Source organism: Sander vitreus, chromosome 14 (assembly GCF_031162955.1).
Source record: "Sander vitreus isolate 19-12246 chromosome 14, sanVit1, whole genome shotgun sequence".
In the NCBI taxonomy this organism is placed as follows: Eukaryota; Metazoa; Chordata; class Actinopteri; order Perciformes; family Percidae; genus Sander; species Sander vitreus.
Window position 1 is genome coordinate 22,006,052 of NC_135868.1, and position 15,182 is coordinate 22,021,233.

Consider the following 15,182-nt stretch of genomic DNA (forward strand, 5'->3'; position numbering starts at 1 on the left):
GCTCGACCCGGCTGCTCAGAGGAGAAACTCAAACGATCACGTAGCAAACAGGCAAACATGAGTGAGGGCGATCAATCGAAATTATTAAGAAGCCCGATTCAGGATAATAGGCTTAGCTCTTTTACCTCCTTTTCACCAGCAGTCCCCTCTCTACCTCCCTCCCTCCTTCAATTCAAAGCCAATTACTCCACCAGTGACTACTATGGGATGCGGTAGCTGAGAGTAAGTCATCTCCATGGAAACACCACCCAGTCTCTCCTTCTCTCAATTTCTGTGTGTTTGTCTGACTCATCTTCCTCATCATTGTGTTTCTGCCTTTGACCTTCGCTGCACACACAAGGAGACCAAAGAAGTGTGCGCATGCGCGCGCGCACACACACACACACACACACACACACACACACACACACACACACACACACATATATATTTCACTTTGTTATTCCATTTGATACTGCTGAGATCTATTGCATGAGTGTTTTTCCATTGGCACACACATAGATACATATGATGATAATACACTCACACATGCACAAGCTAAATAATGTTTTTGTGTGTTGTACAAATAATCCTGCTGGATGTTCTTGGCAGTCCAGATTTCCTGCTCGGCCTCCTATGAGTTTTCCCTGGCACGACTCCTGTGTGTGTGTGTGTGTGTGTGTGTGTGTGTGTGTGTGTGTGTGTGTCAGACACGGCTGAGCTTTCCTTGGAGGGGGAAAAGACAGCTGTAGCTTACTATTCTGTAGTCCCGCTGATACTGACTAAACAATGACTGTCTGTGTGTGTGTCAGTGCGTGTATTACGTATAGTCTAAGTGTGAAGAAGGGTCAAGGGTTAAATGTCTGGGTCTCAGTCTGACCACGTGAGTTTTTACAGGCAGAGTGCACAGCTTAATATTATCAGAGAGAGGGCTAGAGAAAAAAAAGCACTGGGAGAATGTGTTCAGTTCATTAGCCTCGTCTACCATGATGAGTTTAGAAGACTTGTGACACACTCTTACCTGACAAAAAGGCAACTTTTTCTTTGAGGATGGGAAGTACCTCCATTGCTCTCATCTCCTCATTTCTTCTGAAACCTGGTTAGAGAGAATAGGAAGGGAGAAAGAAAACAAAGACACATGAGGTTTAAGAAAGAAAAAAAGCATGTCCCTTTTCCCTTGTCCCTTATCAGCCAGGACTTTCTTTTTTCTTTGAGGGCATATTATTTGGGACAGAGCAGATTTTGCCACTTGTAATCTGAAGATCTGCAGCTTTTAAACACAAGGGATTGAATACAATTTTGGGGAGCATGCATCATGGAGGAAAAAGTCAGTAAGTTTCACACAAACACACACTAAGCATAAACTTAAAATAACACTATTAAATGCCGCAGACATTGAGAGGATTGCTACATAGTGAGTATCTGGTGAATGTTCACATCTACCAGGGTTCAATAGTGGAAAACAATGCTAACACGCTGATGTTAAGCAGGTGTAATGTTTACCATGTTAGGCATCTCAGCTTAGTGTTCTAGCATGCTAATATTTGCTAAACAAAGTGCATCTGAGGCTGTTGGGAAGGTCTCTAATTTCACAATCACAAAGGTATTTCAATTGTTGTGACATTTCACACAAATACACAAATGTCGACCTCATTTTGGCATGAGAGGAAAAGTCAGGAGAGCACCAAGTCTTTAGGAGTCATCCCTCGGGGATAATGTCTGTACAAAATGTCATGGCAATCCATCGAATAGTTCTATTTGAGATATTTCCGTCTGGACCAAAGTTGACCGACATTGCCATCCAACTAGTCTCGCATTGAAAGACCTTCCTCCACAGCGCTGCGGAGGAAGGTCTGGCTAGTCCACACAGCATTCCGGGATGGGAGAAAAACATGCTCTGGTTTATTGGCATTTCTTTAAACCACTCAGAATTGTCTTGGGCGGTGCTAAGCGCCACACGGAGGCCACGATGCCGCTGCAAAATAGCCTCTGGAAGGAACTTGTTTTGGTGGAACGTGTGTACGTTCAAAGGTTGTTTTAGACGTGCAACAGAAAACTCAGATTGGACAGATAGTCTAGCTAGCTGTCTGGATTTACCCTGCAGAGATCTGAGGAGCAGTTAACCATAGTCCTCAGAAATCCACTGGAGTTTAGAACACCAACACAAAGAAAGCGGAAGGTAACGGACATCCGGTCGAAAAGAAGGACATACGGCAGAAATTTTCGGCGGCAACAGAGCAGGTCGTGGATATAGACTACCATCCAATTAACATGCCTAAAAAAATATATATATATATATATATATATATATATTTATTACCCCAATTATTACATTCCATGTAACAATTTCTATTTAACAAACCTTAACCATCCTGGGCATTGTCAATTGACTGCATGTTTTCAATGTAGAAATTGAGACATCTCAGCTTTCAAAATTCTCTCAATTTTCTGTACAAACTGCAGTCAGAATATTTTCTAAATGGCACAATTAAAAAGGGCAACAAGCTGCCACCTGACAAAAATGAATATAAATATAGCTACTTTACCCACTTCAACTTTGTCTGCCTTCTCTACTAAGAGACTAAGACTACTAATCTTTGACATTTCCTATAAATAAATGTCTGCCACTACTCATATTCAGTGATGAATCACGCAATAGTGGCTCAACATTTAGTTGCTTCATAAAAGCATCAATATTTTTCTCAACACTGGCTCAATAATAACTGCAGCTCTCAGGCAAAATCCTCTGGGGTGGCACACAAGGACTGATGTGTTTCACATACTGGTTTGTCTGGAAGAACTGCATAGTTTGCAAGAGAATTGATGCAGAACAAAACCCCACAGCAATGATCTGGACTATAAATTGTCACCATATAAACGTCAACCCCCCGCCGTGCTGCTAATACTCTGTCAGAAGTGAATGAATGGCTGTCAGGAGATATTCAATAAGTGAAAATCTGTTCAAACCACTCCTATATATAGACACACAATTCCCTTAAGTGATTAAACTCACATCTTCAATACACAGGTGGACAGAGCGGGGCTCAGATTTTGTCCTTCAGACAGAGCAGAGGTCTGGTTTGTGCAACTGATGACCCAGACAAGTCAATTTTATAAGTGTCTCTTTTCCCTGTCTTTAACATTCTGCGTCCCACTGACTCTCTCTTCTTTTTAATCCTCAACCTGGCTATTAGAGCTAAATTCCTACTAAGTTTTCATTCATAAGTGGCCTTTTTTGTAGCACGTTTAACAGAAACCCTCTGAGTTATATTGTGTCACTAACCAGTAATTGTGTGTGTGTGTGTGCTTAAAACTATTTAGACATCTTCAGAAACAAAGAAAGACAGAAAAAAAAATACATGATGTAATCTAATTTGTCTCTTTCTACATTATACGTCTACAGTACAGTGTCTTATAATGTAGTGGTGAACTGAAGACATACACAGAAATTGTTACCATGTATTACATAATACAATTTAAAAGGGAAGAAGCGGTGATCTCCCCGTTGGCCTTCTATTATTTATCACACACACACACACACACACACACACACACACACACACACCTGCTCTCAGCATGTCTTCATGTTTCTAACTGTATGCAGATTCTTTTCCGCCACCGGAGGAGATAGATGAGGATCAGGACTACAGTTGAAAATTAGCCGGCTGGCTAACACTGGCACATTTACAGAAATGTTGATTAATGTGTGTTGTCCTTTATAAATAAAGAATCAAATCAAGGATGTGTCTACATTTTTACCGTTCTTTCCTTTCTCTCATTATTCTCCCGACATCCCACAGGGTGCCACACAGAACATTACCAAGATCAACTACATTTCCCACTGCGCTCCTGTAGAGTGAGCTTGTAGTCCTTTATAGATGATGCATGAGAGCAGGTTGGTGCAGACAGTAAGCTCTTGCTCTGCCTCCATTTCCGGGAGCCACACATGGACCAGATTCCACGCTCTATGAGCTGAGGAGAGCTGGGAGTCAAATAAGGCTAATAATAATTAGTTTCATTATTGATGAGTGTATTGATTGTTAGTCTTTAAAACTAATATGAAATAGATAAATTAAGCACAAAAAAAACTCGTATGTGATTAAATCTTTGGCAGTTTTGCTTGAAAAATTGTTTAAATTATTACCTGATGATCCAAATTGCTGTCCGGTAATTTGCTGTTGATTGACTTATCAATGTTTTAACTTTGTACTCTACTTTCAAATGATGTGCCAAGAAGGGCCAAAGGTGTTCTGGTTTTCACCTCGAACTAATTCTATAAACTATAAACTAATAAAACAAACCACCTGCTGTAGTGTTTAGTAGAAACAAAGAGATTATGGGCTTCCTGCCGTATGACATCCACCCTGATATAAAGTTTTTATAAAAGCATCCACGGCTGAAAATTACTGTATACGCAAATCAGACAAAATACAAAACTGGGATGGAATAAGCAAGTATGTCTATACAAACTAGCACTGTTAAACTAAACAACAAATTGGGTCTTGGCTTTCTTAGATTCCGAACAGATTTTTATATCTGAATCTAGAGCTGAAGCATTTAGTTGATTAATCAATTAGTCAATCGACAGAAAATGTGAAAGTGTTGGAAGTAACTTGGTTATATTTGTGATGACAAATGGGAGCATTTGCTTCTTTTATTTGTTTTATGTGATAGAAAAGTAAACATCTTTGGGTTATGGATGGTTTGTTGTACTACAACAAATTGAATATGTCCCCCTGGATTTTAGGAAATTGTGATTTTCTTTTGACCATTTTCTGACATTTTATAGACCAAAAGGCTAAATGAGAAAATGAGCAGATTAATCGATGGTCAAAATGATCACAAGTTCTCAGGGACCAAGGTGACATCTTCAAGTTTCTCGTTTTGTCCAACAGTCCAAAAACTAAACTGTTCATTTTACTATCATATAAAACAGAGAAATCCTGACACGTAAAAAGCTGGAGCCTGTGGCCAGGTTGGCTCAGTGGGTAGAGCAGGCGCACATATACTGAGAGGTTTATGCCTCGACGCAGAGGTCCAGGGTTCGAATTCGACCTGTGACGTTTTCCTGCATGTCTTCCCCCCCTCTCTCACCTAGCTGTCCTGTCAAAAATGTAAGGCTGAAAAGCCCCAAAATAAATTCTTTAAATAAAATAAATAAATAAAAAAGCTGGAGCCAGAGAATGTGTGAGCATTGGGCATGATAAAATAACTCAAAAGGTTTATCGATTATAAAATTAGTTGCAGATTATTTTCCTGGCAATCGATGATGTCATGGCAATCAATTAATCTTTACCCTTATTCATATACTCTAATTTATATTACTCTATTATTTCTAACAGTTGGGTATAGCTGTCCTGTGTATTGCACTACTAATTGCACCTTGTTTTGTGTCTTGTTTTTGTACCTTGCACCATTATGTGTAGTGTGAATGTTTGCTTTACTCCCACTGAATGTTGCATCATTTGTTCTCAGAAGAAACACAATGTCAGTCCTCTATGTAGGCCTACTTTACTGCACTGTATACAGATGGATGACAATAAAGTCTCTCTTATCTCATTTTAATCCTTTGCAGCTCTACACGGCCTACAAAACATCACTGGTGTGTTTCAAACTATACTGTATTAACAGCATAAGGTTTATCAGTATAAATTATGAACAGTGGTAATGTCTGAACCATTGTTGTGTGCATAAGGGTGCAAGGCAACATCTGCACACAAATGGATAAGTCAGCATCTTTTCACCAATCGAGTGTTTCCTCTTCTAAAGCAAAGACAATCTTTGATGTTTCCCACAAACTTGTTGTCAGATTGGCTGGCTGCCATCAGGGAGCGGGATAATCAAAGGTCAATAAAAAAAACATGACAAGCTGAAAACCACTGTGTGTGTGTGTGTGTGTGGGGGGGTGTGTGGCGCAGAGAGAGCGTTTAGAGGGAGAGAGAGAGCATATAGTGAGTGCTTTGTAGCTCTGTGTGAATTCACTAATGTACAGTCAAATTTAACGTCACTAGATTAAGGTCTGCCCAGACACACTCCGTCCTTTGTAAACACCCCAAAACACAGACGCGCACTTTTAAGCCACAAAACCTTTCCCTCCTTCCAAGCACCCTCGTTTCCCCCTCTTCTGCAGATCAAAGTTTAAAAGCTCCTTCATCAAATTCTTTGTCAGCTAGTGATCTTCTACAGCTTCCAAAATGTCTTTCAACTTGCTCCAGAAAAGTTGCAGCAGGCAACAGTTAGTGAAGAAACTGGCGGTTTTGCCTCTTTTATGATTTTTTTTTAATATATATATATATATATATATATATATATATATATATATCTCCATGATTTCAACCTGTCTGATTGGAATTATGTCTTATTACCTAATAATTACAGTTCACTAGATCCCTGAAACATTTTCTGCTATTAAATGGAAAAATGTGGTAACAAAAGGTTTAACCACACAGACACATCACTTCCCTGTGCTCTGAGACTGGAGAAAGTGGCGCAGCAGCTAAATATAGAGTGGCCAGGTGACTGACTGACTGACTGACTGACTGACTCACACACACACACACACACACACACACACACACACACGATGACCAAAAAAAGTGGACAAGGAAAAGTGAAACTACGAAAATGTGTGTGTGTGTATGCATGTGTTTGAGAGAGAGAGCGAGAGAGAGCGAGCGAAGGGGACAATAAGAGAGTGAGGAAGGGAAAGTGAGCAAGAGTGAGGAAAAGAAAGGCAGAGGAGGATCGGGTGGAAAATGAAAGGTGGACACACAATTAGGATAACAATTAGGATTAAATTGGTAATGACAGACAACCAGTCAGTCACTGTCAAACACATTCATCTTATCCTCTCTTTCCCTTTATTTATTTATTTATTTATTTTTCAGCCTTTTATGTTCTTTTCTTTGGCTTCTCCATCTTTACTTTCGGCGTTGTTTTAATTTCATTTTAAGCAATATAAAGAAAGTAGTGCTGTCAGTTAAACACGTTATTAACGGCGTTAACGCAAACCCATTTTAATGGCGTAAATTTTTTTAATCGCGATATTAACTTTTTGGCCAAGCAAACTTTGTAGTTTTTTTCATATGCTGTTGCAACAACTAGTAATGTTAGAAAAACTACAACACCACACCAGATCTAGCTAGACCGGAAACAAAACAACAGACACGCCGCACACACTTGTTTGGGCTTGCGAGCCGGCCAAAGAGCTATGCCAAAGAGTAGTAGGCTAACGTTACGTTTTGAGTGGATGGCGAGCGCGAGACGCAGAAATGGATGCTAATAAGATTCTGAACGGAAAGTTTACTTTTAAAAAGTTGTCGAGGGTGACAGTAGTTTCACACATACACAGCCTGTACTCCATGGAGAAAGCAGCCCAACTAGAACTGCTGCAGAGTGCAAACGCTGTCTCATTAACCGGTGATCACTGGACGTCAGTGAGTAATCAACATTATTTAGGAGTTACTAAACACTATATTGACTATGTATATCAGCATACGGTTTTAGGACTGTGTTGTTTGTATCGTTTTTTTTGACCGTTCTTGTCATTTGGGACATTGTCCACCCCCTTTTCTGTCCAGGAGAATTGTTACATTCCTTGTTAGAAAAATGTAAAGGTTACAAATGTCCTGCTGTGGCATCTGGTTTTTGGACCATTTTGTTTGTACTGTATAAGCAAAGTTAGTGTTACATCTCAGTTAGGTTAGGTACTTGGAGGAATTGTGCAATAATGACAGATTCACACATTTTTCTTTTGTTTACAGTAAATAAAAAATAAGCAATTACAAATCTTAAAGTCAAGTTCATAAAGTAACTTTCTTTGCATTCATTTGATTCCCAATTAAGATTCACTGGTAAGAATGGCTTTCCATTGTTAATATGTACTTAAAAACAGTTCTGAAATGCAAAATAATACAATTTTATTCATGTGATAAAACGTGATTAATCGTGATTAACTATAAAAATTTGGCGATTAAAAAAATGTATCAGTTGACAGCCCTAAAAGAAAGTAAAGTTAAATTCACTTCCTGTCTGGGGCAACGGAGGGATGAGGAGGAAGAGTAGAAAAAGGAGCGGAGGGTGATGACCTCGTGGTAGATCTATAATGGTCTCCCACCCACCTACTACTCGCAGCATTGTACCTGTCAGCTGGATGAGGGCTGAGCCTGTCTGGGCGTACCGCCACTTGTGATTGGTTGCCCCGCAAGTCATGCTCGATAATTCTTCCACAAATAAGAAAAAAAACATCTGCTACCATCAGCTAATGATAGACTGAAGGGAACCCAGTCCACTGTGGGCAGAGTTGCAGCAGCTGAGGCTAATCCTGGGATTCCTGAGGAGAGATATTCCAATCCAGCAGACAACCAAAACCACCCATTTTGGTGTTGTCTGCACGTCCACGCGGAAAAGCTGGTGCAAACATTTCCAAGCAGCAACAGGGCAATCGGTGCAGTTTCAGAGCCTATCAGCACACTGTGTGAATGCAGAGTCAGTGTGCACCCTATGTGGCATTAGGTGAGCTGCTAATCTGCCTGGTTTATGGAAAGGCAGCTTCCTGGAGTTAACAGAATGTGAAGGAGGGGCAATAATTATAATATGCCTGCACTGCATTTGTGCACCCTGGGAAGCAGCTTAGCATCAGAAGGGAGACTTGAGATTGATGGGGAGAACCCTTACAGTGCAGGGGAGGCTTACATGTAACATCCAATCTTTCCTCACCTGCTGTCACTCCAGTAGAGGCACTCAGTATTAGACTGTGGTTGGACACATCTGAATGTGTCTACGTTAGGGGTGTGACGAGAAACCCAGCTCACGAGACGAGACACGAGATTGGTTTCTCGAGATCGAGACGAGATTTTATCACTATTAGAAATAAGACTGGAAAAATAGTCCTTTATTCAATCGAAAGTCACAAAATGAAAATCGAGCACTGAAAGGTTTGGCCATATACTCAAATGACTGGCTTCTCTCCTGTATAACTAACAGTTACACCGTTACGTATTCCATATGTATGGTGGAGAGAGAGTCTCTTCACTCAGAGAACCAAGGTTACAACATAACTAAGCGTTTTCTGGCAGTAGATGAGACCAAATATTTTGTACTTGAATTTGTCATTGTACAGTAGACAGAGAGAAATAAAGCTTATTTTACTATTGTTTCACATTGATTACGTTCTGAAGCACAAATAAATTACCATCAAACACTCAACAGTTGATTTTGCTGAAGACAGATGCTCTTTTCTCCTCTGCATTTTATTCACTGCAGCACTAAACAAGGAAGTAGGCTACTCTAGTATCGATTTATGACCATTACAGGACGAAGGGAGAACAGTTCTCTTTGTTTAATATCATTAAAAGTAAAGTTAGGTTTTGCTGTCTGCTTCTCGGCTCATTTTAACAGAGACAGAGAGTGGTCTGCGCGAGACAGCGCCACAGTGAACTGCACGCTGCGGACGCGTGAGTGTCTTGGCCAAGTGAGGGGGAGAAAGAGAGAAGGGGGGAGAAAGAGAGAAGGGGGGAGAAAGAGAGAGTGGCAGTCATGGCGGCGGTACACTAACATTTTTAACACTGGGTTTTTCTTCAGCTATCGCTCTGCAAAAGTAAACTCAGATTCAACTTTGGAGAACGGCCGGGGGATTTTCTATGCCAATTTCAAGGCTGCCGCTCTACACTTTTGTACTGATAACACAAGACACTTTTTACCTTGACGAGAAATCTCACGGGGACGAGATCTTGTCACACCTCTAGTCTACGTATATCAATGTTTCGCTGTTTAACCCAGAATACATTAAAAAGGTTGAAAGTGCACTGTGCATGAATATGTGACTTTAGTTGCTCATAATGTTTTCAGCCCATTATTAGAGGCCGCAGCTTTATTAACTTTTTATCTTCTGGTGATTTAATAATCTCATTATGAAAGAGAAAATATACAGTTTTATGTGCACACTTGTTTTTTAGGGCTGTAATCCTGAGAGAACAATTTATGTTATGAAAAAGATGGTGCTCATGATTATGATAGAATATCTCTATTAATTGCATTTATGATTTTGCTTAGTTCCTCCGCCTGCTTAGGAGACAAGAGCAGAGGCAATTATTTGATTAATGAATTAAGTCAATCTACAAAACAATTAATATGCAAATCTTTTTTTTTTTTTTTTTTTTTAAATCAATAAACATTTCCGTTCCTATTTAAGCAAAAACTCCACTCATTCTGTGGTTCCAGGTTCTCAAATGTGAGGCTTCCCTGCATTTATTTCAACCGCTGGCAACAAAACCACCCCTAAGTGAAAATGTCCAAATTGGGCCCAAAGTGTCAATATTTTGATTTGCCACCATTAGTATCCAGCACTGCCTTAACCCTCTTGGGCATGGAGTTCACCAGAGCTTCACAGGGTGCCACTGGAATCCTCTTCCACTCCTCCATGACAAACCCAAAAATGTGAGGGGTGTACTCACTTTTGTGAGATACTGTAATCAATACCACTGGGTATATCTACTATGAAAAGTCCTAAAAAAATAAAATAAAATAAAAAAAAAAAAAGTCCTAATTAGTCAGGAAGACTGTAAAGTAGGAAGAACGCACTCCCCAACATGTCACCAACTTTTACATAATTAAAGTCATGATGTTAAAATAATGGAACTAAAAATGTATTCGCAACCACAGCCACACTTTGTCTTTCCCACAGATTGACAATATGAGGGCAGCCCACCCAGGTTTTAACGTCATTGTGTGATTGAGTGCCGTGATGCATGAAGTTGCTTGGCACGCTAAATGAAAAGAAAATAACATGAAGTCAATGTTTACCCAACAGTGATGAAGTACAATGACAAACTGTGGGAAACACCAGAATATGAAATGCCATGACATTCCTCATTTATTTCATAATCAATAAGCAATTAGCTGCAGTTGAGGCGGTTATTACCTTGTCCACGATGTCTGAATTCAGGAATTCAGGGAAACCAACCATTGCCAAGCCTTAAACTCCCAGGAAGAATTCACTCTCCAAAAGCTGAGCTGAACAGTATTTTCCAGGAAATTCATCTATCCCATACGACAAAAAACACACCATTAACCTTTCCTAATCGACCGTCAGTCCCAATATTTCCTGGGTCACTGGTCCTGTGTGAAGTGGGTAACGGTGAAACGCAGTAACCACTGATATGGCTACACCCCTCAGTGCGAAAGTGCAAGGGATGAGAGGGAAATGCCAGAAATGTCCTTCATTCTTTGCTGTATGGAAACTACCACAACACAGTCAGTTCATCATTTATGTCAGGACTGTTACTGGGTCGTGTGTGTGTGTGTGTGTGTGTGTGTGTGTGTGTGTGTGTCAAAATATGTCAACACTCAGCACACACCTCAGAGGCTTGAGACTTGTAAGGGCCTCCGAGAGGTCAAGTGGGCGTTAGACTGGCTCAAGCAACAAAGCAGTTTACTCAACAACACCACTAGAAGACACAGAGAGATGGTGACAAATACCTCAGGGAGGGGTCGAAGTGTGTGTGTATCTGTGTTTAAAAAAAATATAAATAAAAGAGAGAGAGAGAATGCACCAGCTGCCTGGACCAGGACAGATGGGAAGGGTGGTACGGTCAGTAAGTGAAGGGAGGGGAAAGGTTTTCTACATGCCACAAAAAGAGTGCGCGCGCACACACACACACACACACACACACACACACACACACACACACACACACACACACACACACACACACACACACACACACACACACACACACACAGCATCTTCCCTATCCGATTAAAGAGCAGTTACATGCAGGCATCATTTTATAATGGCTCTCCAGCAGCTGACTTGGACGCATTGGTTCTAATCTAAACCAGCTGTTACGGGTCAGAAGAAACCAACACCGTGCACATGTGTGTGCATCCCTGCATAATTGTGGACTTCCAACATTCACAGCGTGCCAGAAATTCCATGCGGAGGGATGTGTGGGAATGGCCGGGATTCCTAGAGGCTGAGGGAGGGGACAGGAAAAGGGAGTCCATGACTTGGACCCCTGACCTACGTCCTGATCACAAATAGATACTGCAGTGTAGTTCTATTTGACTGCATGCTTGATTTTGACACTTTATACTGATTTCACTCAAGTATGCATGAACGCATTTTATTTTTCCCATGATCTAAAAGTTGTGTCAGAGGCATTTCCCTCCCTACATCAACACCACTCGACAAACACTCTAAATACAAGATACTCACTGTCATCTCCCAGGAAATCTGAAATTGGCCCAAAGGGCAGCAGTGAATGGACTGTTCGCTAAGCTTAGCTAAGTTTCTGTTGCTACACCTGTCAAGCTTTCTGTTCACTCACCACAAATGTGCAGTATACAATGACAGTGGCAGATACTAGGCCTGGGTATCGTTTAAAAAAAATAACGATACCAGCGCCAATGCCAGTACCAATAGACTACCATTACTAATACCAATAAAGTGATACAGATACCAACAGAGTACTTCATTTGATACCCTTTTATCCACTCCATTTGACACGCATGATGTGGTCGGAAGCATCTCTGCCGCTAAACTGCCAACTCTGTGAAATACATCACGCTCGACTTCACCACACCACAAATGCTTCACTCTCATTGAAACAATTACAAAAAGCCGCCCCAGGCTGCTAAAACACGCTCTGTCTGATCAGGGCCTTTTGCTCTTGGGGAGGGAAAACAAACCACCATCAAACCTCATGAGATGCTGAGAATCGGTTGTACTGCAGCTCCGTGCACAGCGCTTCAACATGCCGAGAAATCAGAAGCTCGACAGTTGCCTAGTTACGGTTGCTCCCTCCGTGATTGGACAATCTCTGTCCGGTGGGAGGTGTTTAGCGAACGGTCAATTACTGCTAACCTGGATGCATTTTATAAGATACCGAGAAATGGGTTACTACTCTCTGCAAATGTGTCTGGAAGTTGGCGCTGGTCACGTTGAGTACATTCATTTTCCAGTCATTACAGATTTTTTTCCGACACCCTCGGCAATGTAAAAACATGAGTCCCTGTCTTTTGTGGTTCTGCAATTCTACTGTGGCTACAATCCTACTAACTAAAAATTAGCGGAAGGTGACGGATAAATGGAACGCTGTATCTGAAATGGAGGCTGACACACTGAGGATGTTAAGAGAAAACCAATCCATTCTCTCTTTATGCTTCTTTTTCCAATATTCTCATCTGCTTCACTTTTGTTTGTCTTCTTCAATCTTTTTTCTTTCATGTCTTCCTCTTCCCCTCTTTCTCTCAATTACAACTGCTATTATGTGCTTTGTATTTTTTTTTTATACACAGCTAGAACCACGGCCTTTTTTATTTCCTCCTGTCTGAACAGACATTAGACTGCTGTCGACCGCCTCTCGGTCCTAATAGAGCAGCTTTGATTGGCTGCTGAACAGGAGGGTGTTACCCTACTGGACATCGATAAAACAAAAGGGGCTGATCTGATTGGCTGTTGATATCAGACACAGCTGCGCTACCCTAACAATGCACCTACTGTGGGTACAGCTGGCACTGGCTATGCCACTGTATACACACAAACAAGTGGGTAACTAGTTTACAAGTTAAAAAAAAAAAGCGTAATCTCAGCCTATTGTTTCATGTGGTGATTGAGCAAAATGTACCCATATTTGTAGCTGCCATTTGTGCCAAGTCACTATCAATCTACAACACTCTCCCATTTCTTTACAAAAAAAGTTTGTTATACATCAATATTCAGTGTTCACACCCACATTTTACTGTCATTGGGGTAAAAAAGCCAGCACTGCATTATGAGACACTAAACCTCTCACCTAGCAGCTCTTTAAAAAAGGCAGAGGGAGGCAGGTTTCACTACATATTTTACAGCCTAACACCCCTAAACTTGTGAGTAAAATTCTCCTCGACACCACTGGAAATATTCTCTGGCCAGCCCTCTGGTCCGACACAAGAGAGACAGCGTGTTCAAGAACGTGCAATTTTTTAGAGACATATTTGTGAAGTACTTATTTCACGCTGCATTGGAAATCAGGCCCCGTCTATGAAAACGGTGTATCATTATCTAGACACACAGAGCAGACAGCGTGAGCAATTAAACAGCACAGCCTGGGTGTTTGTTTCCACTCCACTCCACTCAGACTCTCCATGTCCTCCCCCCATTTTCCTCTTTTTGTCCCCAAATCTGAGTTTTGGCCTGGGAGAGAGAGTGCACCATCTTTCCTTTACCTCCGCCTCTTTCTGTTCTCTCCATCCGTCCAGACCTCTAATAGCAGGGTAGGCTAACCGAGCGAGAAACAGGCCAGGGTTACCCCAGCGACCCAAACACAGCAGGGGAGGATCGGAGAGGGAGGAAAAAAAGAGAGTGAGAGGAGAGAGACAGAGAAAAGCCAACTTGTTAATGGAGCCAAGAGTTCATTTGTCCGGGTCTTTTAATGCCACCTGATGTCATTCACACAAACCGTGACGAGAAAGCACTGTTGGCAACACTAAGCGTTACATAATCTAATCTAAAAAAGATACCACTATGAAAGAAACAGGAACACAACCAGTGTTTGTAAAAACTTCCAGACTTCCCTTCTGTCAACAACTGAGATTCAGTGAAACACGCAGTGAACGGTTTGACACTCTGTATCGTTGTTTTCAGCTGTTGACTCCTGCTGCAGTTCACTGTCAACAGCCAACTGCAAGCCTTTTCCTGCTTCAGCTATTCCAATCTGCATGGATACGCCATCTGGAGGCGACTGTGAAAAGAAATGTTAGCTTGCAGAATGCAATTGATTCCTTAAGATTTACACATATTCAATTCAATAGCAGTTCAGCAAACTCCCTAGTAGACAGAGACAGACCGTGATGGAAATGCACAAGCCCACATCACTCCTTGCAAAGCACTCTTCAGCGCATCTGTCAGGGTCCAAAGGCATTAACATTATTACATAACAGCACTGCCCCCCCCACGCCTTGCTACCCACTCTTTCGTCGCCCAGTCAGACCAGTGGCTGAGGAGTCCAGACCAACAGAAGGGCAGGCCTAATTCCCCCCTCTAAACCAGGAAGTGATAACTGGCAAGCACCAGTAAGCTTAATAAACACACAGTGCCCTGACAGTGTTGCACAGACAGGCCAAACAGTAGCAATAAAGCCAAGTATTGTCGAGATACAATTGCATTCATGTTGTTTTCATCGCCTTTTTCTGCGGGCGTTAGAGCTGTCTCCATCGAGGGC

General features: G+C 41.4%; 1 protein-coding gene across 5 annotated transcripts in view; it reads right to left on the reverse strand.

The window, feature by feature from the left end:
• Positions 1 to 15,182, reverse strand: part of LOC144529312 (triple functional domain protein) — a 78,715-nt gene that overhangs the window by 42,825 nt on the left and 20,708 nt on the right. For all 5 annotated transcript variants that reach the window (XM_078268326.1, XM_078268325.1, XM_078268323.1 and 2 more), the window contains exon 3: positions 1,001 to 1,075. In XM_078268326.1, the coding sequence (XP_078124452.1) occupies positions 1,001 to 1,075 (75 nt within the window). The remainder of the gene's footprint in view (positions 1 to 1,000; positions 1,076 to 15,182) is intronic.